Here is a 27,745-nt window from a genome sequence, read left to right on the forward strand (position 1 = left end):
GTCTGGGAAGTCAGGCTTTGGTGTTTAATCTGTTTTGCTTTGAATTTTTTGGACATAGTGAAGACCCCTTTTATAGAGGTCAGACAGGCAGCTGGCGGGGATAGTGCTTAACTGTAAGAGTCTTTACAGCTTAGGAGTGCAGTGCTAGGATATGTTGAAGCATTTTTGCTCTGACAGCATTTCAGACTCTTGTTCAATCTTATACGTTTTATTTTGCCTGACGTCTGTGTCAATCTTAGGACATATCATTTTATAATCCCCTTAGGTAGCATTTTCTTTCTGATTATTGATAATTAGTAGTTGGGTAAACTCACAGCTGGGTAAACTTCTGATTTAGGCTGATAGTGTTGTGTTAGACCAGGTAATTGCCCTGTTTGTCAGTTAACTTCCACTGGTCCTTCTGTATGATGGAGGGATAGTCACTCACTGTAATTGATTCCAGAGAAAATAAACACACACACACACACACACTGTACAATCACACCACCCCACACACAGACGCAAAACAATACACATCAGCTTCTAGGGTGGTTTGGGTGGGTGTGACACGTGGATGATAGAGAGTGATGACCAAGAGAATAGAACAGATAGAGAGAAAGAGGGGCTGAGAGAGGAAGAAAGAGAGGATAGAAAGTGCGAGCAGAGATTGAGTGGGTGAGATTAATGGGACTAAAGGGAAACGAGTGACGCGTAAAGAGGAGGTGGGATGGAGAGTGGGAAGGAGTGATGTAGAGAGAGAGGAGATACAGAGGAGGGGATGGAGAGTTAGGAGACAGAGGTCACAGATGTTATCTGAAGCCCACTCATCCTCCATAGCCATATGGGTAAGCCTTGCCTTCACTCCCAAAGCCCCTTATGTAACTGCGATTTGGTTAAATCAGTCCGTCAGGCATGCTGTATTAAATATGATTACTCATCGGCCAGCCCCCATCCAAGAAACCCTGGTGTTGCGACTTTACTTTCATTAATCTGATGACTGTTATTTATCTAATCAACTAACTATGTAACAATGAACTAATTAGGATTTGGGGCACCACGAGAGCGGTTCTTTAAAGAGTAACCATCTCCCAAATTAAACTCTTAAGGTCTTTACCTGTCACATACATAAATAATCAACTTATTAATCATAACCTCGTATCATATCATCATTCTGAACAGTCATAACCTCCTTGCATCTGCAAAAACCCGGGCCTTACTTATGATTCAGTACTACACAAATTGGTTTAATTATTTATTTCCTAGCTAACTAAATGGTAACACAGGATAAACATACACAATACATTAGAAACAGGTCCCTAGCGACTGACAACAATATGGCTGCTTGCTACAAAAGACATGGAGAGGGTGAGAAAGAGAGACAGACACTTAACGTTGGTAAATTTAGAAACTACTATCACTTATACTTTGCACACGAACCGCCGCCCGCTTGGAGTAAGAAATCATGAATGTATTTACGTGAAAATACCTTGGTTCGCCGTGTATCTTTCCTAACCGGGCCACCTTGGAAAGGGGGTTGGACCTTTTCGCGGCACGCTTGTAAGGCTCTGATTGTCCAAAAGGGTTTTCTCTGTTGTTCTCCTCTGCTTGTCGTCCAGTATCCGGTGACTTGTCGCTTAGTCCTGAACAGAACTACAAGTTCATTTTCCTTCCATTCGCTCTGGAAGAAGCTTCTTTGAAGATAGGCTAGCCAGCTGTGTTGATGGTTCCCAGTGGAGTAATGGGAGTAGCGTACTACGATGGCTTGAAAAGAGTAGTAGAGTGGTCCCACTTAAATTCACTTTTCTAGATACTTTACTTAGGACAGCTAGCAGTGATTGTCCGGGAGGTAACTTCATCGTCTCTTCCTCGTGTTGAGATTCAGAGTTCAAACCACTTTAAACGTGAGTTCATTCAAAAGGGGCGGTTCCGTCAGGCTGACATGCTCTCTGACCTCACTCAAGGAGGAGGTGACTACTTACTGTGCACAGTTATAGAAACAATTTTCTCTTACAGTTTCTAAAATCACATCCCGCTCTTAGCAAAAATACTTTCATTATTTTTCATACAGCATACACAAGGCAGAGGATGGAAACTTCATTCATGTAGTGTGTATACTTTTCAAGTTACAGTATTTCCTTTCTAACATTTTTAATGACATTAGTGTTCTTTTAGGTCGCTTCTGACCATTCCCCACGTTCAATGTTAGAAATATTGTTCCAGTAGTTACTTTTGAACGTGTTAGAGTTTCGGCTAGAAAAGTCTTTCCTTGGGTGAATTTGGAGAGGGATGTCTGAGTGTTCTGTCCTTGATTTACAACAGGACGTGAGGTGTTAACCCCCACTTACGGGTGAGAGGGGGACTGCTTTAAGTTATTTATTGCAAAGCTGATCTGACCTATTTGGATCCTCACAGGACAGTCATGACACTGGCATAACAGAAGCCCACAGACCTCCACGTACATAGGGGGCATTGTGGGTAGTGCATAATGAGTGTTCTGGTTTCCCCACACATGCGAGGTGACAGCTGGAAGGAGAGTGGGGGTGTGTCTGATGGATCACTGGTTCTGTTAGATCCTCACATGTTTGTCACACAGCGAGGCAGGCATAAGCAGGCGGGCAGGAATCCCTATGAGCCCGTGCCAGTACGACTGACTTTTTATTTACCACACTTTTAATCCCTGTACTTTCATTGCCTGCATGGAAAGAAACGTTACAGTGAATTATCTGTTTATGCCACATTCACTTACTTTGAACGGCAGTGTGAATGGTGCTTACGCACAAGGGAGTTTAGGGAGCGTTTTTATAATTACCGTAGACTTGTTTATCTCAACAACATTATCATACAGTATATTTACAGCTCTTGGGGAAGGTAAGACCTAATACCTTTTTTGCACTATTGGTTAGAGCCTGTAAGTAAGCATTTCACTGTAAGGTCTACCAGTTGTATTCGGAGCACGTGACAAATAAACTTTGATTTGATTTGAGTAGCCTTTAATTTTCTCTTTTAGTTGCCTTCACATGTACAGGATGTGACTCACTGGTTAGTGTGCACTCGTTCTTCACACACTATAGTGAAGATCTCCTTTGGTGAAATGAAGCTGTGGCAGTCGACTTCCTGTAATTGTGTATAATATTGGCTGTGACATTGCTGTTGTTTGTTTGGAATTTAGATCTACAGGGTAAAACCCCTTGAGACCCATTGAGACACAACATCACCTCTTTCTGAGGGTTCTGTAGAAACATAAAACAACAGAAAGCATCAACAATCCCATGTACAATAACAATAGCATCCTGTAGTAAATTATAACGACAACAAGAATCGACCAAAACAAATCATGTTCCCTCTCCTCTCTCTCTTTCTTACTCAGAACTACGGTTTGGAGACAGAGAATCTGAAGACTCTATCCCATAAGCTTAATGCCTCAGCCAAGAACCTGCAGAACTTCATCACAGGGCGGCGTCGCAGTGGTCACTATGACGGCCGTGCCGCCCGCAAGCTGCCCAATGACTTCCTCACCTCTGTGGTGGACCTCATCGCTGCAGCCAAGAGCCTGCTGGCATGGCTGGATAGGTGAGATTTGCAATGAGCTACAGTACACACACAATCACACGCATACATGCTCAGGCACACTCTATTCTACCCAGACTATTTTCATAGGTTGCTTTTCAAATCACACACTTCTCTATGTAGTGCACTACTTTTGCCTCAACCCATAGGGTGTGTCGTGTCTCTGAATTCTTTAATATTTACATTTACATTTAAGTCATTTAGCAGACGCTCTTATCCAGAGCGACTTACAAATTGGATAATTGGATTAATATGACATGCTATTTTATCAAATCGATTACCTAACATTTAATTGATTACGTGATTGAATTAAATCATGCAACAATTAACTCATTAATAACCTGGGGCACCACGGAAGTATTAGTTTATATAGAGTGGCTATCTCCCGAATCCACTCTTAAAGAACTTTTATATCAATAGCAGTCAATCAGTCATTAATTATTCTTGACCTAATATCAGTCTCATCTGAACGTCGTAAAATTCTTGGTTATCTGCACGAACCCAGCCTTTACTTATAAATCATCCATACACAAATTGGCTCAATTATTTACTTACTAACTAATTCAACAATTACAGAATATACAATACATAATAACATTAAACAGTAAATTCCGTCCCTAGTGGACTAAACAAAAACAGTTTGGTTATAACATGATAGATTCAGAGAGAAGAGAAGGGAGTTTTGGAAGGAAGACTAAGGAACATGAGTCTCTATCGGACCTGGAAAGCTATTCTCACATAAATACATATGCAACTAACGATTGCTCATTCGGAAAAGAAATGCATTGTATTTATGTGAAGCTGGCTTCGATAGTTGAGCTGGTGAGGCTCTGGTTTGCCCAGTCGATGTCGCCATTATCCTTTGTAGATTCTTCCGGGTTGTCGTGTGAGAGGTTCACATGATCTGAAAGGTTCATCTCACTGTTGAGATTCTTCCGCGTCGGTCAGTGTTCTTGTATTAGATTTGCTACCTTTCCAGCTATAGTCTGTAAGGCTGTAATCTAGGACTCACTTCTTCTTGAGTGATCAATAGTTCAGAGTTCATACCATTTCACGTGTGGAGCAAGCTCTCTCGTTTCCTGGCCTGTATACTGTAGTTGAAATTAGTCCTTTTCAACGTGGAGGACAAGACCTCCCGTTATTTGGAACTAAGGTGACTTTTCGTCACGGGGGCTTTTATAGAAATGTAGAAAAGGGGTTGGTTCAACATTTCCAACCAATGTATATTCACTTGGGCGTGGCCGCTGAGTGAGCATCAGTTTACTTATGAAAACAATTCTCTCATTTAGAAGACAAAATATCACATTACATCATTTCACAAATAGTTTCATCTTTACTCATTCATTTTATACAATAATTAGATGCAAGCCTCATAACTGAGGAACCTGTATAAACAGAGTTAGGGTAATGTGGCTGTATTGTCTTTCATGAGGTCACCAACATGAAACAAAACAGACCGGGTCGTAGCTGGCTTCTCCACCGACCGTTTCCACATTCTCCAGAATAGGAATATTGTTCAATTCTCAAATTCTGGGATGTAATAGAATTTGGCGGGAGAGTTCCCTTGTTCTCCTGTTACCCTCTCTCTCCCATATTGCATGGTCAGGGAGACAAGAGTCTCTGCAAGGAATTTATGATGTGGTTGTAAAGTCGTTAAACTGCCCCCCCTCCCCTCCTAACAGGAGAGGGGGGTTGTTCATGTCTCTGCTAGCCAATTCACTGAAAGGGCTAGCGTAATGACAGGTGTCATATGAGAGTTTACCCATAGATAATTCAGAGGTTAAGGATCAGAAACAGTTCACTGGGTAGCAGACAGACATTTTTAAATTTTTTATTTCACCTTCATTTAACCTCTTGGCACACGGATCCCTTTTACGAGATCATTTTTGTAAACAACCGCTGAATTGCAGAGCGCCAAATAAATAAAAAAAACTAAAAATATTTATTTTCATGAAATCATAAGTGAAATATAGCAAAACACAGCTTAGCTTGTTGTTAATCCACCTATCGTGTCAGATTTTGAAAATATGCTTTACAGCGAAAGCAATCCAAGCGTTTGTGAGTTTATCAATCACTAGACAAAACAGTAAGAACAGCTAGCCGCAAATTAGCTTGGTCACGAAAGTCAGAAAAGCAATAAAATTAATCGCTTACCTTTGATCTTCGGATGTGTGCGCTCACCAGACTCCCAGTTACACAATAAATGTTATTTTTGTTCGATAAAGATTATTTTTATAACCAAAATCCTCCATTTGGTTTGCGCGTTATGTTCAGAAAACCACAGGCTCGTGCCGGTCCTGAAGGGCAGACGAAAATTCCAAAAAGTATCCGTAATGTTCGTAGAAACATGTCAAACGTTTTTTATAATCAATCCTCAGGTTGTTTTTAACCTGTTTGGCGTGCAAGCCCGACGTCGGTACACTTATGACAACAGCCAGCTCAAAGTGCAGGGCGCGAAATTCAAAAGATATTTTTTTTTAAATATTTAACTTTCACACATTAACAAGTCCAATACAGCATATGAAAGGTACACATCTTGTGAATCAAGCCAACATGTCCGATTTTTTTAATGTTTTACAGGGAAGACACAATATGTAAATCTATTAGCTAACCACGTTAGCAAAAGACACCACTTTTCTTACTCCATCAGTTTTTTACTCCATCAGTAGCTATCACAAATTCGACCAAATAAAGATATAAATAGCCACTAACCAAGAAACAACTTCATCAGATGACAGTCTGATAACATATTTATTGTATAGCATATGTTTTGTTAGAAAAATGTGCATATTTCAGGTATAAATCATAGTTTACATTGCAGCTACAGTCAGAAATTGCACCGAAAGCAGCCATAATATTTACAGACACCAACGTCAAATACCTAATTACTCATCATAAAACATTTCTGAAAAATACATAGTGTACAGCAATTGAAAGACAGGCATCTTGTGATTCCAGACAATATTTCCGATTTATTAAATGTTTTACAGCGAAAACAAAATGTAGCGTTATATTAGCGTAGCCACAATAGCCAGAAACACTTGGGCGCCGACGACCAGTTCACATGCACGACAGATATTAGAAATAGCATCATAAAATGTTTCTTACTTTTGGTGATCTTCCGTCAGAATGTTGGACAAGGTGTCCTTTGTCCAGAACAGTCGTTGTTTGGATCTGGAACGGCAAATTTCCCTCATCATTTAGCATGGGCACTTGCCAAGTGGCACGGATCTCTCCAACGTCAACAAAGTCAGAGAACGGAACACGGCAAAACTCCCGAAAAAATTTCAATAATCTGATTAAACTATATTGAAAAAACATACTTTACGATGATATGGTCACATGTATCAAATAAAATCTAAACCGGAGATGTTAGTCGTCCATAATGACAGCTAAACAGAAGGCAAATCCATGTCCCCTTTCGCGCGCTCCAGAAACAGGAAATGGACGGTCACGTCATACAAAGAGCTTTAATTCCACCTCAGACCAAGATAAACACGAAATTTCTTCTCTCACCGCCTCTTGACAACCAGGGGAAGGTGTATGAAGTGTACGTAGACTCTTACGTATCATGCCCATGTATAGGCAGGAAGTTGAACAGAGCATCGATTTCTGACATTCCACTTCCTGGTCAGGAAATGTGCTGCAGAATGAGTTCTGTTTCACTCAGAGAAATAATTCAAACGGTTTTAGAAACTAGAGAGTGTTTTCTATCCAATAGTAATAATAATATGCATATTGTACGAGCAAGAATTGAGTACGAGGCCGTTTGAAATGGGCACCATTTAACTGGCTACTCAATACTGCCCCTTGCAGCCATAAGAAGTTAACATACATAATCGATAATATTTCAACCGGACGGTAAACTATTCAATACTACAGAGAAAGAAAATGTCGAGCTACAACTCTCGTGCGCATTAACTAATCAAAGGACACCTGACGCGTTTTGATAAATCTCGCTCATTTTTCAAAATAAAAGCTTGAAACTATGTCTAAAGCCTGGTCACATCCTGAGGAAGCCATTGGAAAAGGAATCTGGTTGATACCCCTTTAAATGGAAGATGGGCAAGCAATGGAACAGGGATTTTTCCAAATAAAAGGCACTTCCGGGTTGGATTTCCTCAGGTTTTTGCCTGCGAAATCAGTTCTGTTATACTCACAGACAATATTTTGACAGTTTTGGAAACCTTAGAGTGTTTTCTATCATAATCCGTCAATTATATGCATATTCTAGCATCTGGGCCTGATAAATAGTCCGTTTACCTTGGGAACGTTATTTTTCCAAACATAAAAATAGTGCCCCCTAGCTTAAACAGGTTAACTAGGTAGGCTAGTAGAGAACAAGTTCTCATTTACAACTGCGACCGGGCCAAGATAAAGCAAAGCAGTGCGACACAAACAACAACACAGAGTTACACATGGAATAAACAAACATACAGTCAATAATACAATAGAAAAAGTCTATATACAGTGTGTGCAAATGAGGTAGGATAAGGGTCTAATAAGACCCTATAATATAATAATAAAAAATACATCCATTCTATAAAAAGGATATTACAATCTTAAGAAATTAAGGGGGAGGAGACATTAACTATTGTACCGAACATAGGTCTCAAGATAGTACTGTATTTGCACAGCTCAGGGTAAGGTTACTCAACAAGTAGACAGTATTAGAGCAGGGGCCTGAAGGCAGTGTGTCCCATCTCAATAGTGAGGTGTAAAGTGGCTACTTCTCCTTGTCCCTCTTCCTTAATTTGAACAGATCAGTGCAGACAAAGGTACCGTAGACTATTATTATCCTACCCTTATCCTATTATAATAATATAATAATATATCCTATTATTAGACTATTCGACAATAAGTAGTCCATAGTGGCGAAATAATTACAATATAGCAATTCAACACTGGAGTGATAGATGTGCAGAAGGTGAATGTGCAAGTAGAGATACTGGGGTGCAAAGGAGCAAAATAAATAAATAAATACAGTATGGGGATGAGGTAGTTGGATGGGCTATTTACAGATGGGCTATGTACACGTGCAGTGATCTGTGAGCTGCTCTGACAGCTGGTGCTTAAAGCTAGTGAGGGAGATATGAGTCTCCAGCTTCAGTGATTTTTGCAGTTCGTTCCAGTCATTGGCGGCAGAGAACTGGAAGGAAAGGCGGCCAAAGGAGGAATTGGCTTTGGTGGTGACCAGTGAAATATACCTGCTGGATCGTGTGCTACGGGTGGCTGCTGCTATGTTGACCAGTGAGCTGAGATAAGGCGGGGCTTTACCTAGCAAAGACTTATAGATGACCTGGAGCCAGTGGGTTAGTCGATGAATATGAAGCGAGGGCCAGCCAACGAGAGCATAGAGGTCGCAGTGGTGGGTAGTATATGGGGCTTTGGTGACAAAACGGATGGCACTGTGATAGATTGCATCCAATTTGCTGAGTAGAGTGTTGGAGGCTATTTTGTAAATGACATCGCCGAAGTCAAGGATTGGTAGGATAGTCAGTTTTACGAGGGTATGCTTGGCAGCATGAGTGAAGGATGCTTTGTTGCGAAATAGGAAGCCGATTCTAGATTTAATTTTGGATCGGAGATGTTTAATGTGAGTCTGGAAGGAGAGTTTACAGTCTAACCAGACACCTAGGTATTTGTAGTTGTCCACATATTCTAAGTCAGAACCATCCAGAGTAGTGATGCTGGACGGGCAGGCAGGTGTGGGCAGCGATCGGTTGAAGAGCATGCATTTAGTTTTACTTGCATTTAAGAGCAGTTGGAGGCCACAGATGGAGAGTGGTATGGCATTGAAGCTCGTCTGGAGGTTAGTTAACAGTGTCCAAAGAAGGGCCAGAAGTATACAGAATGGTGTCGTCTGCGTAGAGGTGGATCAGATAATCACCAGCAGCAAGATCGACATCATTGATGGATACAGAGAAGAGAGTCGGCCCGAGAATTGAATCCTGTGGCACCCCCATAGAGGTCCGGACAACAGGCCCTCCGATTTGACACACTGAACTCTGTCTGTAGTTGGTGAACCAGACGAGGCAGTCATTTGAGAAACCAAGGCTGTTGAGTCTGCCGATAAGAATGTGGTGATTGACAGAGTCGAAAGCCTTGACCAGTTAGATGAATACAGCTGCACGGTATTGTCTCTTATCGATGGCGGTTATGATATCGTTTAGGACCTTGAGCGTGGCTGAGGTGCACCCATGACCAGCTCTGAAACCAGATTGCATAGCGGAGAAGGTATGGTGGGATTCGAAATGGTCAGTGATCTGTTTGTTAACTTGGCTTTCGAAGACCTTAGAAAGGCAGGGTTGGATAGATATAGGTCTTTAGCAGTTTGGGTCTAGAGTGTCTCCCCCTTTGAAGGGGGGGATGAATGCGGCAGCTTTCCAATCTTTGGGGATCTCAGATGATACGAAAGAGAGTTTGAACAGGCTAGTAATAGGGGTTGCAACAATTTCGGCAGATAATTTTAGAATGAGAGGGTCCAGATTGTCTAGCCCGGCTGATTTGTAGGGGTCCAGATTTTGCAGCTCTTTCAGAACATCAGCTATCTGGATTTGGGTGAAGGAGAAATGGGGGAGGCTTGGGCAAGTTGCTGTGGGGGGTGCAGGGCTGTTGACCGGGGTAGGGGTAGCCAGGTGGAAAGCATGGCCAGCCGTAAAGAAATGCTTATTGAAATTCTCAATTATTGTGGATTTATCGGTGGTGACAGTGTTTCCTAGCCTCAGTGCAGTGGGCAGCTGGGAGGAGGTGCTCTTATTCTCCATGGACTTTACAGTGTCCCAGAACTTTTTGGAGTTTGTGCTACAGGATGCAAATTCCTGTTTGAAAAAGCTAGCCTTTGCTTTCCTAACTGCCTGTGTATATTGGTTCCTAACTTCCCTGAAAAGTTGCATATCACAGGGGCTATTCGATGCTAATGCAGTACGCCACAGGATGTTTTTGTGCTGGTCAAGGGCAGTCAGGTCTGGAGTGAACCAAGGGCTAAATCTGTTCCTGGTTCTACATTTTTTGAATGGGGCATGCTTATTTAAGATGGTGAGGAAGGCACTTTTAAAGAATAACCAGGCATCCTCTACTGACGGGATGAGGTCAATATCCTTCCAGGATACCCGGGCCAGGTTGATTAGAAAGGCCTGCTCGCTGAAGTGTTTTAGGGAGCGTTTGACAGTGACGAGGGGTGGTCGTTTGACCGCAGACCCATTACGGACGCAGGCAATGAGGCAGTGATCGCTGAGATCTTGGTTGAAGACAGCAGAGGTGTATTTGGAGGTCAAGTTGGTTAGGATGATATCTATGAGGGTGCCCGTGTTTACGGATTTGGGGTTGTACCTGGTAGGTTCATTGATCATTTGTGTGAGTTTGAGGGCATCAAGCTTAGATTGTAGGATGGACGGGGTGTTAAGCATGTCCTAGTTTAGGTCACCTAGCAGCACGAGCTCTGAAGATAGATGGGGGGCAATCAATTCACATATGGTGTCCAGGGCACAGCTGGGGGCAGAGGGTGGTCTATAGCAAGCGGCAACGGTGAGAGACTTGTTTCTGGGAAGGTGGATTTTTAAAAGTAGAAGCTCGAATTGTTTGGTTACTGACCTGGATGGTAAGACAGAACTCTGCAGGCTATCTCTGCAGTAGATTACAACTCCACCCCATTTGGCAGTTCTATCTTGTCGGAAAATGTTATAGTTAGGGATGGAAATTTCAGAGTTTTTGGTGGTCTTCCTAAGCCAGGATTCAGACACGGCTAGGACATCCGGGTTGGCAGAGTGTGCTAAAGCAGTGAATAAAACAAACTTCGGGAGGAGGCTTCTAATGTTAACATGCATGAAACCAAGGCTTTTACGGATACAGAAGTCAACAAATGAGAGCACCTGGGGAATAGGAGTGGAGCTAGGCATTGCAGGGCCTGGATTAACCTCTACATCACCAGAGGAACAGAGGAGGAGTAGGATAAGGGTACGGCTAAAGGCTATAAGAACTGGTCGTCTAGTACGTTCGGAACAGAGAGTAAAAGGAGCAGGTTTCTGGGCACGGTAGAATAGATTTAAGTCATAATGTACAAGCAAATGTATGGTAGGATGTGAATACAGTGGAGGTAAACCTAGGCATTGAGTGACGATTAGAGAGATATTGTCCCTAGAAACATAATTTAAACCAGGTGAGGTCAGCGCATGTGTGGGAGGTGGAACTAAAGGGTTAGCTAAGGCATATTGAGCAGGGCTAGAGGCCCTACAGTGAAATAAGACAATAATCACTAACCAAAAAAGGCATATTGACATTAGGGAGAGGCATGCGTAGCCGTGTGATCATAGGGGTCCAGTGAGTAGCTAGGCGGGCTGGAGACACGGCGATTCAGACAGCTAGGGCTAGCAAGTGGGATAGGGCTAGCAAGCTAGCAGAGGGGCCTTAGAGGGACGTCGCGACGGAAGAAGTTTGTTGTAGCCCCCTCGTGCAGTTACGTCGGCAGACCAGTTGTGATGGATCAGCAGGGCTCCATGTAGTAAAAGCATGCAAAATAGGTATAGTGGCCCAAGAAATTGGCCAATGGGCCTCTTCAGCTAACAGTACGATATGCTCTAGACAGCTAGCGGGCCGCGGCTAGCAGGCTAGCAGATGGGCACTCAGGGGACGTCGCGATGGAGGAGCCTGTTGGCCTGCTTCAGGTCAGAGACGTTAGCCAGGAGTGGCCACTCGGATAGCAGCTAGCTAGCTACGATGATCCAGGTGAAAAGGTTCAGAGCTTGCGGTAGGAATCCGGAGATATGGAGAAAAAGAAGTCCGATATGCTCTGGTTTGAATCGCGCTTTGCAGACTGGCAAGAGTTGTCCAGGCTAAAGTTTAGCTGATGGCTGCTAGCAGTGGCTAGCTGACTACTAGCTAGTAGCTAGTTAGCTGGCTAGCTTCTGTTGGGGGATCCGGTTCTAAAGTAAAGAAAATAGCAGATCCATACCACATTGGGTGAGGCGGATTGCAGGAGAGTATGTTGAAGTTGAGGTTAAGAAAAATATAAAAAATATATGCGAAGAACAAAGATATAAAAATATATATACACGGGACATGACAAGATGAAGACAAAGACGTCTGACTGCTACGCCATCTTGGAATATAACTAAGATATTACAGATATTATGGTCGGTTGTGTGTGTTTTTTTGCATTATTTGTAACTTTTTGTTGTACATAATGTTTCTGCCACCATCTCTTATGCCCGAAAAGAGCTTCTGGATATCAGGACAGCAATTACTCACCTCATACTGGAAGAAGATTTTTTCTTAAACGAGTCGAACGCAAAGGGTTTACTTCAGACACCCGACAAGGCCCAAATCCCTGTCATTCGGATGAGAAAGACACAGAGATATCGGGGACGTAGGTCCGGGTGCCTTGTAAGGATCCGATGGCGAGTGGGCAATCTGCCTCTACCATCAGTCATATTAACAGACGTACAACTATTTGATAACAAAATAGACAAGCTACGATCATGAATATCCTACCAATGGGACATTAAAAACTGTAATATCTTATGTTTCACCGAGTCGTGGCTGAATGACGACATGGATAACATACAGCTGGCGGAGTTTACGCTGCATCGGCAAGATAGAACAGCTGCCTCCTGTAAGACAAGGGGTGGCGGTCAGAGTATATTTGTAAACAACAGCTGGTGCACGAAATCTAATATTAAGGAAGTCTCAAGGTTTTGCTCGTTTGAGGTGGAGTATCTCATGATAAGCTATAGATCACACTATTTACCAAGAGAGTTTTCATATTGTTAGGAGGTCTATGTGTAGCTGGTGTATAGGAGTCAGGCGCAGGACTGCAGATATGAGTAAATAAACGTATTTAGTCAACATATAAGAAATGCAATACAAAAACAGAGCCCACAATAACGGACCTTCCTACATAGAAACAATCACTCACAAACAAACATGGGGGAACAGAGGGTTAAATAATGAACAGGTAATTGGGGGATTGAAACCAGATGTGTAAGACAACGACAACACAAATGGAAAATGAAAAGTGGATCGGCGATGGCTAGAAGGCCGGTATATATTTTTCGTAGCTGTCTATTTACCACCACAAACCGATGCTGGCACTAAGACAAGCACTAAATGAGCTGTATAAGGCCATAAGCTAACAGGAAAACGCTCATCCAGAGGCGGCACTCCTAATGGCCGGGAACTTTAATGCAGGGAAACTTAAATCCGTTTTACCTAATTTCTACCAGCATGTTAAAAATGTGCAACCAGAGGAAACCATTTTTTGGACCACCTTTACTCCACACACAGAGACGCGTACAAAGCTCTCCCTCGCCCTCCATTTGGCAAATCTGACCATAATTCTATCCTCCTGATTCCTGCTTACAAACAAAAACTAAAGCAGGAAGCACCAGTGACTCTCACAATAAAGAAGTGGTCAGATGACGCAGATGCTAAGCTTCAGGACTGTTTTGCTAGCACAGACTGGATATTTTCCGGGATTCTTCCGATGGCATTGAGGAGTACACCACATCAGTCACTAGCTTCCTCAATAAGTGTATCGATGACTTCATCCCCACACTGACCGTACGTACATACCCCAACCAGAAGCCACGGATTACAGACAACATCCACACTGAGCTAAAGGGTAGAGCTGCCGCTTTCAAGGAGCGGGACTCTAACCCGGACACTTATAAGAAATCCGGCTATGCCCGCAGACGAACCATCAAACAGGCAAAGCGTCAATACAGGACTAAGATTGAATCGTACTACACCAGCTCTGACGCTCGTCGGATGAGGCAGGGCTTGCAAACCATAACAGACTACAAAGGGAAGCACAGTCGCAAGCTGCCCAGTGACACGAGCCTACCAGATGAGCTAAATTACTACGCTCGCTTTGAGGCAAGCAACACTGAAGCATGCATGAGAGCATCAGCTTTTCCGGACGACTGAGTGATCACGCTCTCCGTAGCTGATGTGAGTAAGACCTTTAAACAGGTCAACATTCAGAAGGCCGCAAGGACGTGTACTCTGAGCATGCGCTGACCAAATGGCAAGTGTCTTCACTGACATTTTCAACGTGTCCCTGACCGAGTCTGTAATACCAACATGTTTTAAGCAGACCACCATAGTCCATGTGCCCAAGAACATTAAGGTAACCTGCCTAAATGACTATCAACCCGTAGCACTCACGTCTGTAGCCATGAAGTGCTTTGAAAGGCTCTTCATGGCTCACATCAACACCTTTGTCCCAGAAACCCTAGACCCACTCCAATTTGTATACCGCCCCAACAGATCCACAGATGATGCAATCTTTATTGCACTCCACACTGCCCTTTCCCAGCTGGACAAAAGGAACACTTACGTGAGAGTGCTATTCATTGACTACAGCTCAGCATTCAACACCATAGTGCCCTCAACGCTCATCACTAAGCTAAGGACCCTAGAACTTAACACCTCCCTCTGCAACTGGATCCTGGACTTCCTGACGGGCCACCCCCAGGTGCTAAGGGTAGGTAACAACACATCTGCCTTCCTGATCTTCAACACGGGGGCCCCTCAGGGGTGCGTGCTCAGTCCCCTCCTGTACTCCCTGTTCACCCATGACTGCATGGCCAGGCATGATTCCAACACCATCATTAAGTTTGCCGATGACACAAAAGTTGAAGGCCTGATCAGCGACAACGATGAGACAGCCTATAGGAAGGAGGTCAGAGACCTGGCCGTGTGGTGCCAGGATAACAACCTCTCCCTCAATGTGATCAAGACAAAGGAGATAATTGTGGACTACAGGAAAATGAGGACTGAGCACGCCCCCATTCTCAATGACAGGGCTGTAGTGGAGTAGGTTGAGAGCTTAAAGTTCCTTGGTGTCCACATCACCAACAAACTATCATGATCCACACACCAAGACAGTTGTGAAGAGGGCACGACAAAGCCTATTCCCCCTCAGGAGACTGAAAAGATTTGGCATGGGTCCTCAGATCCTCAAAAAGTTCTACAGCTGCACCATCGAGAGCATCCTGACTGGTTGCATCACTGCCTGGTATGGCAACTGCTCGGCCTCCGACCGCAAGGCACTACAGAGGGTAGTGCGTACGGCCCAGTACATCACCAGGGCCAAGCTTCCTGCCACCCAGGACCTCTATACCAGGCGGTGTCAGAGGAAGGTCCTAATAATTGTCAGACTCCAGCCACCCTAGTCATAGACTGTTCTCTCTGCTACCACACAGCAAGCGGTACCGGAGTGCCTATTCTAGGCCCAAAAGCCTTCTTAACAGCTTCTACCCCCAAGCCATAAGACTCCTTAACAGCTAATCAAAAGGCTACCCAGACTATTTGCATTACCCCCCCCCCCCCTTTATACGCTGCTGCTACTCTATGTTTATTATCTCTGCATAGTCACTTTAACTCTACCTACATGTACATATTACCTCAATTACCTCGACTAACCTGTGCCCCGCACATTGACTCTGTACCGGTACCCCCTGTATATAGCCTCGCCACTGTTATTTTACAACTGCTCTTTAATTATTTGTTATCTTTTACTTATCTATTTTTTACTTAACACTTATTTTTCTTAACACTGCATTGTTGGTTAACGGCTTGTAAGTAAGCAATTCAGTGTAAAGTCTACACCTGTTGTATTTTGAGCATGTGACAAATAACATTTGATTTGTTTTTGACCACTCAAACATGACTAAGTTGATGTCCTTACATAATTTCCATTAGCAATCAGCTGACAAACAAAAGATGAGTAAGCTTTTATGTAAGTGTTGTTTTTGAGAGGTTGGCCATGTTAGGTGCTGTTAGGTGCTGCTGTTTATCCTCCTCAGGTCCTCTGTGAGATGCTGCCAGACAGTGTGTGTGTATGTGTGTGTGTGTGTGTGTGTGTGTGTGTGTGTGTGTGTGTGTGTGTGTGTGTGTGTGTGTGTGTGTTTGTGTGTGTGTGTGTGTGTGTGTGTGTGTGTGTGTGTGTGTGTGTGTGTGTGTGTGTGTGTGTGTGTGTGTGTGTGTGTGTTTGTGTTTGTGTGTGTGTGTGTGTGTGTGTGTGTGTGGATGTATTAAGATATGCAGTTAACAAACATGTTTTTTTTCTGCATAACTAGTTTGATCCCCTCGACTTGCACTGCAATTTAAGAACTGAACAATTCCAGCGTCATATACTACACTGAACAAAAACATAAAAGCAACATGTAAAGTGTTGGTCCTATGTTTTATGAGCTGAAATAAAAGATCCCAGAAATGTTCCGTACGCACAAAAAGCTTATTTCTCTCAAATTTTGTGCACAAATTTGTTTACATCCCTGTTAGTGTGCATTTCTCCATTTCCAAGATAATCCATCCACCTGACAGGTGTAGCATATCAAGAAGCTGATTAAACAGCATGATCATTACACAGGTGCACCTTGTGACGTGGACAATAAAAGGCCACTCTAAAATTTGCAGTTTTGTCACACAATAATGCCACAGATGTCTCAAGTTTTCAGGGAGCGTGCAATTGGCATGCTAACTGCAGGAATGTCCACCAGAGTTGTTGCCAGAGAATTTAATGTTCATTTCTCTACCATAAGCCACCTCCAACGTCGTTTTAGAGAGTGGCAGTACGTTCAACCGGCCTCACAACCGCAGAACACGTGTATGCGGGTGGTTTGCTGATGTCAACGTTGTGAATAGAGTCCCCCATGGCGGTGGCGGGGTTATGGTATGGGCAGGCATAAGCTACGGACAACGAACGCAATTGCATTTTATCGATGGTAATTTGAATGCACAGAGATACCGTGACGAGATCCTAAGGCCCATTGTCGTGCCATTCATCCGCCGCCATCACCTCATGTTTCAGCATGATAATGCACAGCACCATGTTGCAAAGATCTGTACACAATTTTTGAAAGCTGAAAATGTCCCAGTTCTGCATACTCACCAGACATGTCACCCATTGAGCATGTTTGGGATGCTCTGGATCAACGTGTACGACAGTGTATTCCAGTTCCCGCCAATAACCAGCAACTTTGCACAGCCATTGAAGAGGAGTGGGACAACATTCCACAGGCCAGAATAAACAGCCTGATCAACTCTATACAAAGGGAGATGTGTTGCGTTGCATGATGCAAATGATGGTCACACCAAATACTGACTGTTTTTCTGATCCTTGCCCCTTCCTATTTTTTTAAGGTATATGTGACCAACAGATGCATATCTGTATTACCAGTCATGTGAAATCCATAGATTAGGGCCTAATGAATTTCTTTCAATTGACTGATTTCCTTATATGAACTGTAACTCAGTAAAATCTTTGAAATTGTTGCATGTTGTGTTTATATTTTTCTTCAGTATATATTGGGACAGTGCATTTTTTTCTTATTTTGCCTGTATACTCCAAATGTTTGGATTTAAACTAAAACAATGACTATACGGTTAAAGTGCCAAATGTCAGCTTAAATTTGAGTGTATTTTCATCCATATCGGGTGAACCGTTTTGAAATTACAGCACTTTTTGTACATAGTCCCCACATTTTAGGACACCAAAGGTTTTGGGACAAATTTAATTACAGTATATGTGTACTAAAGTAATAAAAAGTTACGTTTTTGGTCCCATATTCATACCACACAATGACTACATCAAGCTTCTGACTACACATTTCTTGGATGCATTTGCTGTTTGTTTTGTTTGTGTTTGAGATTATTTTGTGCCCAATAGAAGTAAATGGTAAATAATGTATTGTGTTATTTTGGAGTCACTTTTATTGTAAATAAGAATAGAATGTTTCTAAACACGTCTACATAATGTGGATGCTACCATGATTACGGATAATCCTGAATTAATCCTGAATAATTGGATAATAATTGGATAATCCTGAATGATGAGTGAGAAAGTTACAGACGCACAAATATCATACCCTCAAGACATGCTAACCTCTCACCATTTTTGGGGGGTATGATATTTGTGCATCTGTAACTTTCTCACTCATCATTCAGGATTATCCATAATTATGGTACCATAATAGTAGAAATGTTTAGAAACATATTTGTTCTTAACTGACTTGACTAGTTAAATAAATGTTTTTAAAGTGTGAATTTGTCCCAAAACTTTTGGTACCCTAAAATGGAACTATGTACTGAAAGTGCTGTAATTTATAAACGGTTCACACGATATGGATGAAAATATCCTCATATTAAAGCTGACAGTATGCACTTTTACATTGTTTTATTTAAATTCCAAACCTTTGGAGTATAGAGCCAAAAGAAGAAAATAATTAGGGAGGGCACTGTAGATAACTGTCATTGTCATATATAATATGGCACACGATACACACTTCATACTCACCCACATATATTGTCCAGTCAAAGGGATTAGAATGAAGAATGATCTAATGGTTAATTCCAGGTGCTACTTCTTTTTCAGGTCTCCGTTCGCAGCAGTGGCAGACTACTCCATGACAAGAAACAATGTGATTCAGCTGTGTCTAGAGCTCACCACGATTGTACAGCAGGTAAGCCATCAAACACAGTCCCATATACAGCTGTACCACGAGCTAGCATTACCACTGTTACTGTTTCCCAAAACTGGGTTATAACAAACATTTCTCAAAGGCCTTTTTTCAATTAAGTTAGTCAACACAGGAGCTGTGTGCTCTGCTCTGCTATTGGAAATGACTATATGTGTCATCATGCCCATGGAGAGAGGACAGCCTCTGGCTACTCAAATGTAGCCTTGCCTTTTGTAAAGAGAATGACGGTCTGCGTGCCTACCATACAATACAGTATGTGTGCACGCTGGGAGGATGTGTTTCTCTGTGATGCTCTAATTCATACTGCGGGAGCAGTGCTGAGCTGTTCCAATAGATATAAATAGGGGAAGGCTGTGACTGTGTAGAGGCATCCGTCTTCACTAGAGCAGGACATGATACTGTTGGGGAAGGGCTGCAGGGAGGGAGGGAGTGTTAGTTCAGCGCTGGGTCCTGCAGGGATTGGCACAAGGACAGGCAGGCACATACGAGAGGCAGTGGTGTAGGACGCACCCCCGCAGTCCACCTAAAAGCTCAGGGCCCCCCAGATAGCATATGAACACATCATAAGCCATAACAAAATGTTTAGAATTACAGGAAGATAGCTTTAAAACTGCAACATTTTCTCTCAGCCTCATGGATTTCTTTTAGGATAGCATAAGGTTAGCTATGAAACTGCAAATTTTTCTCTCAACATTATGGCAAAATGTATAGAATTGCATGAGATTAGATAGGGGGGGGGGCTTGCTTAGACCTTGCGGGGGACCTCGCGAAACTGTGCTATGCCACTTAGGAGAGGGTCTGGTCCAAGGCTGGGGAGGTGCTCCAAAATTGGTGACATTGGTGCTGAACCTCTCTGTTCTTTGCAAATAGCCACTTTGTTATAACTGGAATAATAGTCACTTCTCTGACACATTGTCCTGTGGTAACCTCTGCCTCTCCATCTCCCTCTGTTTTTCAGGACTGTTCTGTGTATGAGACAGAAAATAAGATTCTGCATGTGGTGAGTGGGCACACTTATTTCAATTCCCTTCAACACATCCAAACAGAATTAGAATCGCCATAATTTAGTTACTGCTGGCGACTCATCCCTAATCGATCTAAAATCACTGTTCACTCTTTTCCCCTTCGCACCATCCTTCCCTTTTCCAGTGTAAGACTCTATCTGGAGTGTGTGATCACATCATCTCTCTGTCCTCTGACCCGATGGTGTCTCAGTCAGCCCATTTGGAGGTAGTTCAGCTGGCCAACATCAAGTCTACTGAGGGACTGGTAAGACTCCCCAGTTACTCAGGCATACATAATAGAAGGTATTGTGCCTTGCACTTACTTTCTCTCTCACACAAATACAAAACAGGCACTCTTTCTGGGTAATAGATCAATATTATGGGTAACTCCTATAACCAGTGCATTCGGATAGTATTCAGACCCCTTGACTTTTTCCACATTTTGTTACGTTACAGCCTTATTGTAAAATGTATTAAATTACTTTTTTTCTTCATCAATCTACACACAATACACCATAACAAAGCTAAAACAGGTTTTTAGAAATGTTTGCAAAAAAAATAAAAAAACAGATTTACATAAGTATTCAGACCCTTTGCTATGAGACTCGAAATTGAGCTCAGGTGCATCCTGTTTGCATTGATCATCCTTGAGATGTTTCTACAACTTAATTGGAGTCGACCTGTGGTAAATTCAATTGATTGGACATGATTTGGAAAGTCACATACCGGTCTATATAAGGTCCCACAGTTGACAGTGCATGTCAGAGAAAAAACCAAGCCATGAGGTTGAAGGAATTGTCCGTAGAGCTCCGAGACAGGATTGTGTCAAGGCACATATCTGGGGAAGGGTACCAACACATTTCTGCAGCATTGAAGGTCCCCAAGAACACAGTGGCCTTCATCATTCTTAAATGGAAGAAGTTTGGAACCACCAAGACTCTTCCTAGAGCTGGCCGCCTGGCCAAACTGAGCCATCGGGGGAGAAGGGCCTTGGCCATGGAGGTGATCAAGAACCCAATGGTCACTCTGACAGAGCTCCAGAGTTCCTCTGTGGAGATGGGAGAACCTTCCAGAGGGACAACCGTCTCTGCAGCACTCTGCAGCACACACCAATCAGGCCTTTATTCCAGACGGAAGCCACTCCTCAGTAAAAGGCACATGACAGCCCGCTTGGAGTTTGCCAAAAGGCACCTAAAGGACTCTCAGACCATGAGAAACAAGATTCTCAGGTCTGATGAAACCAAGATTGAACTCTTTGATCTGAATGCCAAGCGTCACATCTGGAGGAAACCTGGCATTATCCCTAAGGTGTAGCATGGTGGTGGCAGCATCATGCTGTGGGGATGTTTTTCAGCAGCACAGACTGGGAGACTAGTCAGATTCGAGGGAAAGATGAATAGAGCGAAGTACAGAGATCCTTGATGAAAACCTGCTCCACAGCACTGAGGACCTCAGACTGGGGCAGAGGTTCAACTTCCAACAGGACAACGACCCTAAGCACACAGCCAAGACGACACAGGAGTGGCTTCGGGACAAGTCTCTGAATGTCCTTGAGTGGTCCAGCCAGAGCCCGGAATTTAACTTCTTATGGCTGCAATCCCGTTAACGGGATGATATGACAACAGCCAGTGAAAGTGCAGGGCGCCAAATTCAAACAACCGAAATCTCATAATTAAAATTCCTCAAACATACATGTATCTTATAACATTTTAAAGGTAATCTTGTTGTTAATCGCACCAAAGTGTCCGATTTCAAATAGGCTTTTCACCGAAAGCACCACAAACGATTATGTTAGGTCACAAAAAGCACAAATAGAGATAAAATTAATCACTAACCTTTGATGATCTTCATCAGATGACACTCATAGAACTTCATGTTACACAATACATATATGTCTTGTTCGATTAAGTTCATATTTATATCCAAAAACCTCAGTTTACATTGGCGCCATGTTCAGAAATGCCTCCAAAATATCCGGAGAAATTGCAGAGAGCCACGTCAAATAACAGAAATACTCATCATAAACTTTGATGAAAGATACATGTTTTACATAGAATTAAAGATACACTTGTTCTTAATGCAACCGCTGTGTCAGATTTCAAAAAGCTTTACGGCAAAACACAATATTCAATAATCTGAAAACAGCGTTCAGCCACAAAAGCAAGCCATACAGTTACCCGCCAAATTGTGCAGTCAACAAACTCATAAAAAGCATTATAAATCTTCACTTACCTTTGCTGATCTTCGTCGGAATGCACTCCCAGGACTCCCACTTCCACAAGAAATGTTCGTTTTGTTCGGTAATGTCCATTTTTTTATGTCCAAATATCTATTTTTGTAGCATGTTTGGTAAACAAATGTTTTTAACATAAATCTTGAATAACGTTCCAACTGGAGAATTACATTGACTTCAGATGAGCGATGGAACAGAGCTCCCTCTCATGTGAACGCACATGATCAAAGAATGGTCAGGTCATGGCAGACCTGACTAATTCCCCTCTCATTCGGCCCCCCTTCACAGTAGAGGCATCAGACAAGGTTCTACAGACTGTTGACATCTAGTGGAAGCCGTAGGAAGTGCAAACTCATCCATATCTCGCTGTGATTTCAATAGGATCTTGGTTGAAAATCGACCAGCCTCAGAATTTCCACTTCCTGTTTGGATTTTTTCTCAGGTTTTTGCCTGCCATATGAGTTCTGTTATACTCACAGACACAATTCAAACAGTTTTAGAAACTTCAGAGTGTTTCCTATCCAATACTAATAATAATATGCATATATTAGCAACTATGACTGAGGAGCAGGCCGTTTACTCTGGGCACCTCTGTGCACCGTTCATCCAAGCTACTCAATACTGCCCCTGCAGCCATAAGAAGTTAACCTGATCGAACATCTCTGGAGAGACCTGAAAATAGCTGTGTAAATAGCTGTGAAAATAGCTGTGCCAACCTGACAGAGCTTGAGAGGATCTGCAGAGAAGAATGTGAGAAACTCCCCAAAAACAGGTGTTGTCACGTTCCTGACCTATTGTTCCTTTTTCCTTTTATTTATTTAGTTGGTCAGGGCGTGAGTTGGGGTGGGTTGTCTATGTGTGTTTTTCTATGTTGGGGTTTTGTGTTCGGCCTGGTATGATTCTCAATCAGAGGCAGCTGTAGATCGTTTGTCCCTGATTGAGAATCATACTAAGGCAGCCGGGGTTTCACGTGTGTTTTGTGGGTGGTTGTATCGCGTGTCTGTGTATGTCGCACCACACGGGACTGTTTGCGGTTTGTCAAGTTTGTTGTTTTTGTATGTTAAGTGTTCAGTCTGTATTCATTAAATAACCATGGACACTAACCACTCTGCATATTGGTCTGATCCTTCTCGCCTCTCCTCCTCGTCCGAGGAGGAGGATTACGACGATCGTTACAGAACCACCCACCAAAACAGGACCAAGCGGAGTGGAGAAGGAAGGCAAGAACAACAGCAATGGGGAAAAGAGGAATGGACTTGGGAGGAAATCCTAGACGGGAAAGGACCCTGGGCAGAGCCAGAGGAGTGTCGCCGCCCCAAAGCGGAGCTGGAGGCAGCGAAAGCGGAGAGGAGGTTTTATGAGGCGAAAGCAAGGCAGAGCGGCTGGAAGCCCGAGAGGCTCACCCAAAAATTTCTTGGGGGGGGGGGGCTAAAGGGGAGTGTGGCGAAGCCGGGTTGGATACCCGAGCCAACTCCCCGGGCTTACCGTGGAGTGAGAGGGCGTCGTACTGGTCAGACACCGTGTTATGCGGTGGAGCGCACGGTGTCCCCAGTACGCGTGCTTAGCCCAGTGCGGGCTATTCCACCTTGCCGCACTGGGAGGGCTAGGTTGGGCATCGAGCCGGGTGCCATGAAGCCGGCCCAACATATCTGGCCTCCAGTACGTCTCCTCGGGCCGGCATACATGGCACCAGCCTTACGAATGGTGTCCCCGGTTCGCCAGCATAGCCCAGTGCGGGCTATTCCACCTCGCCGCACTGGCAGGGCTACGGGGACCATTCAACCTGGTAAGGTTGGGCAGGCTCGGTGCTCAAGAGCGCGCGTCCTCCTTCACGGTCCGGTATACCCGGTGCCACCTCCACGTACCAGTCCACCGGTGGCAGCCCCCCGCACCAGGCTGTCTCTCCGGGTTCTCTCTCCAGCTGCTCCCACCTGTCCAGCGCTGTCAGAGCCTTCCTTCTCTCCAGCGCAGCCAGTGTCTGAGCTGTCTGCCTGCCCAGCGCTGTATGAACTGTCTGCCTGCACAGCACCGTCAGAGCTGTCCGTCTGTTATGAGCCGTCCAGCCAGGACCAGCCAGAGCCGTCCAGCCAGGACCAGCCAGAGCCGTCCAGCCAGGACCAGCCAGAGCCGTCCAGCCAGGACCAGCCAGAGCCGTCCAGCCAGGACCAGCCAGAGCCGTCCAGCCAGGACCAGCCAGAGCCGTCCAGCCAGGAGCTGCCAGAGCCGTCCAGCCAGGACCAGCCAGAGCCGTCCAGCCAGGAGCTGCCAGAGCCGTCCAGCCAGGACCAGCCAGAGCCGTCCAGCCAGGACCAGCCAGAGCCGTCCAGCCAGGACCAGCCAGAGCCGTCCAGCCAGGACCAGCCAGAGCCGTCCAGCCAGGACCAGCCAGAGCCGTCCAGCCAGGAGCTGCCAGAGCCGTCCAGCCAGGAGCTGCCAGAGCCGTCCAGCCAGGAGCTGCCAGAGCCGTCCAGCCAGGAGCTGCCAGAGCCAGCCAGTCAGGATCCGCCTGAGCCAGCCAGCCAGGATCCGCCAGAGCCAGCCAGCCAGGATCCGCCAGAGCCAGCCAGCCAGGATCCGCCAGAGCCAGCCAGCCAGGATCCGCCAGAGCCAGCCAGCCAGGATCCGCCCCTCATTCCTGTGTTGCCCCTCAGTCCGGTGTTGCCCCTCATTCCGGTGCTGCCCCTTAATCTAATGGGGGTTATATGGAGGGTGGTCATTTTGAGGAGGCTACGAAAGCGGGTAGTGACTAATGTGGGGTGGGGACCACGACCAGCGCCAGAGCCGCCACCGTGGACAGACGCCCACCCAGACCCTCCCCTAGACTTTATGCTGGTGCGCCCGGAGTTCGCACCTTAAGGGGGGGGTTATGTCACGTTCCTGACCTATTGTTCCTTTTTCCTTTTATTTATTTAGTTGGTCAGGGCGTGAGTTGGGGTGGGTTGTCTATGTGTGTTTTTCTATGTTGGGGTTTTGTGTTCGGCCTGGTATGATTCTCAATCAGAGGCAGCTGTAGATCGTTTGTCCCTGATTGAGAATCATACTAAGGCAGCCGGGGTTTCACGTGTGTTTTGTGGGTGGTTGTATCGCGTGTCTGTGTATGTCGCACCACACGGGACTGTTTGCGGTTTGTCACGTTTGTTGTTTTTGTATGTTAAGTGTTCAGTCTGTATTCATTAAATAACCATGGACACTAACCACTCTGCATATTGGTCTGATCCTTCTCGCCTCTCCTCCTCGTCCGAGGAGGAGGATTACGACGATCGTTACAGGTGTGCCAAGCTTGTAGTATCATACCCAAGAAGAATCGAGGCTGTAATCGCTGCCAAAGGTGCTTCAACAAAGTACTGAGTAAAGGGTTTGAATATTTATGTAAATGTGATATTTCTGTTGTTTTTTTCAATTCTAAAAAGCTGTTTTTGCTTTGTTATTATGGGGTATTGTGTGTAGATTGATGGGGAGGAACAATTTAATCAATTTTAGAATAAGTCTGTAAGGTAACAAAATGTGGAAAAAGTGAAGGCGTCTGAATACTTTCCGAATACACTGTATTTACTTAGTAGATTTCTCCTGTACAATATGTGGACACAAACTGTTATCTAAAGCCTCCATGTTTGCTCTGACTTGCACTTAGATATGACTGTCCTGCTTGGGGCTGTAAGCTCCCACCCCCACACACAAACATATGCACAGACCACACAGAGGGCCACAGAGCTTTTCACATACAGTACAGTCAATATAACCTGAACAGAGGAGTGGGCCGAATGGGACAAAAATAAACCTCTTACTCTCATCTCACTCAGACTGAAATGCACTGAGTGTGTGTGTTTGTGTGTGTGTCTATTTGTTATGCACTTACAGCCCATCGAAGGGCAGGCTTGAGCATTTTAGTACGTTTGTCTGTTTGCCTCTACGATTGACAGGGACCGATTTAATATTTACAATATGGATTTATGGAGATGTTATATGTATCTTTTAAACTGAATTAATTTCTGTGTTTGTTATGTACTGTATATGGATGTGTGAACTTGTCAGGATATGGCTGTAAGCTACCTCTCTCTGTCTCTCTATAGGGCATGTACATCAAATCGACATATGACGGCCTGCATGTCATCACTGGAACTACAGAGGGAGTGAGTATATCTTCAACATGCTCAGTCAGGCCTATGAAGCCATTTGGCATGTAGATCATTCTCCTATGATACAGACGGAGAAGTGTCACTCATGGCTGTGTCACAGTGAATCCCATTAATGACAGTGAACAGCATCAGGCCAATCAGTTTTTATAGCTGTGTGATGTGTCTTCCTCTCCATAAGTCTCTGGCTGACCGCTGTAAGAAAATCCACGCAGGCGATGAAGTCATCCAGGTCAATCATCAGACAGTGGTGTGTCTCTCTCTCTCTTCTTACCTTATATTATCTCTCTGCCCATCCCCTTTATCTTATTCTCATCTTACGTTTACATACTGGTATATGACTACCCTATGATTACTACTATGCTTGTGTGAAAGGTCACCCTATGTGTTTTTCATTGTGTGTTTGTGTGTGTGTTTGTTGGCATGTGGCGCTAGGTGGGCTGGCAGTTAAAGAACTTGGTGAATTCTTTGCGCGGGGATCCCGGGGGTGTTATGCTGACTCTGAAGAAGCGCCCACAGAGCACACTCACATCCACCCCAGCACTACTGAAGAACATGAGATGGAAACCCTTAGCCCTGCAAGTATGACAACACTTTCAACCTCCACACAACTGATGAATGTTTTTTTTCTGTTTTTTTTCACATTTATTTAACCAGGTAGGCTAGTTGAGAACAAGTTCTCATTTACAACTGCGACCGGGCCAAGATAAAGCAAAGCAGTTTGACACATACAACAACACAGAGTTACACATGGAACAAACAAACATACAGTCAATAATACAGTAGAAAAAAAGTATATATACAGTGTGTGCAAATGAGGTAAGATAAGGGAAGTAAGGCAATAAAATAGGCCATAGTGGCGAGGTAATTACGATATAGCAATTAAACACTGGAGTGATAGATGTGCAGAAGATGAATGTGCAAGTAGATATACTGGGGTGCAAAGGAGCAAAATAAATAAATAAATACAGTATGGGGATGAGGTAGTTGGATGGGCTATTTACAGATGGGCTATGTACAGGTGCAATGATCTGTGAGCTGCTCTGACAGCTGGTGCCTGAAGTTAGTGAGGGAGATAAGAGTCTCCAGCTTCAGAGATTTTTGCAGTTCGTTCCAGTCATTGGGAGCAGAGAACTGGAAGGAAAGGCGGCCAAGGGAGGAATTGGCTTTGGGGGTGACCATTGAAATATACCTGCTGGAGTGCGTGCTGTGGGTGGGTGCTGCTATGGTGACCAGTGAGCTGAGATAAGGCGGGGCTTTACCTAGCAAAGACTTGTAGATGACCTGGAGCCAGTGGGTTTGGCGATGAGTATGAAGCGAGGGCCAGCCAATGAGAGCATACAGGTC

At 44.2% G+C, this 27,745-nt stretch overlaps 1 protein-coding gene across 1 annotated transcript in view; it reads left to right on the forward strand.

Annotated features, from left to right (window-relative positions):
• LOC120045140 (connector enhancer of kinase suppressor of ras 2-like) overlaps positions 1-27,745 on the forward strand; it is a 62,671-nt gene that overhangs the window by 13,054 nt on the left and 21,872 nt on the right. The window contains exons 3-9 of the mRNA XM_038990053.1: positions 3,347-3,549; positions 18,923-19,010; positions 19,987-20,028; positions 20,178-20,297; positions 26,336-26,395; positions 26,580-26,648; positions 26,834-26,980. Coding sequence (XP_038845981.1) covers positions 3,347-3,549; positions 18,923-19,010; positions 19,987-20,028; positions 20,178-20,297; positions 26,336-26,395; positions 26,580-26,648; positions 26,834-26,980 — 729 coding nt within the window. The remainder of the gene's footprint in view (positions 1-3,346; positions 3,550-18,922; positions 19,011-19,986; positions 20,029-20,177; positions 20,298-26,335; positions 26,396-26,579; positions 26,649-26,833; positions 26,981-27,745) is intronic.

Source organism: Salvelinus namaycush, chromosome 3 (assembly GCF_016432855.1).
Source record: "Salvelinus namaycush isolate Seneca chromosome 3, SaNama_1.0, whole genome shotgun sequence".
Taxonomy (NCBI): domain Eukaryota; kingdom Metazoa; phylum Chordata; class Actinopteri; order Salmoniformes; family Salmonidae; genus Salvelinus; species Salvelinus namaycush.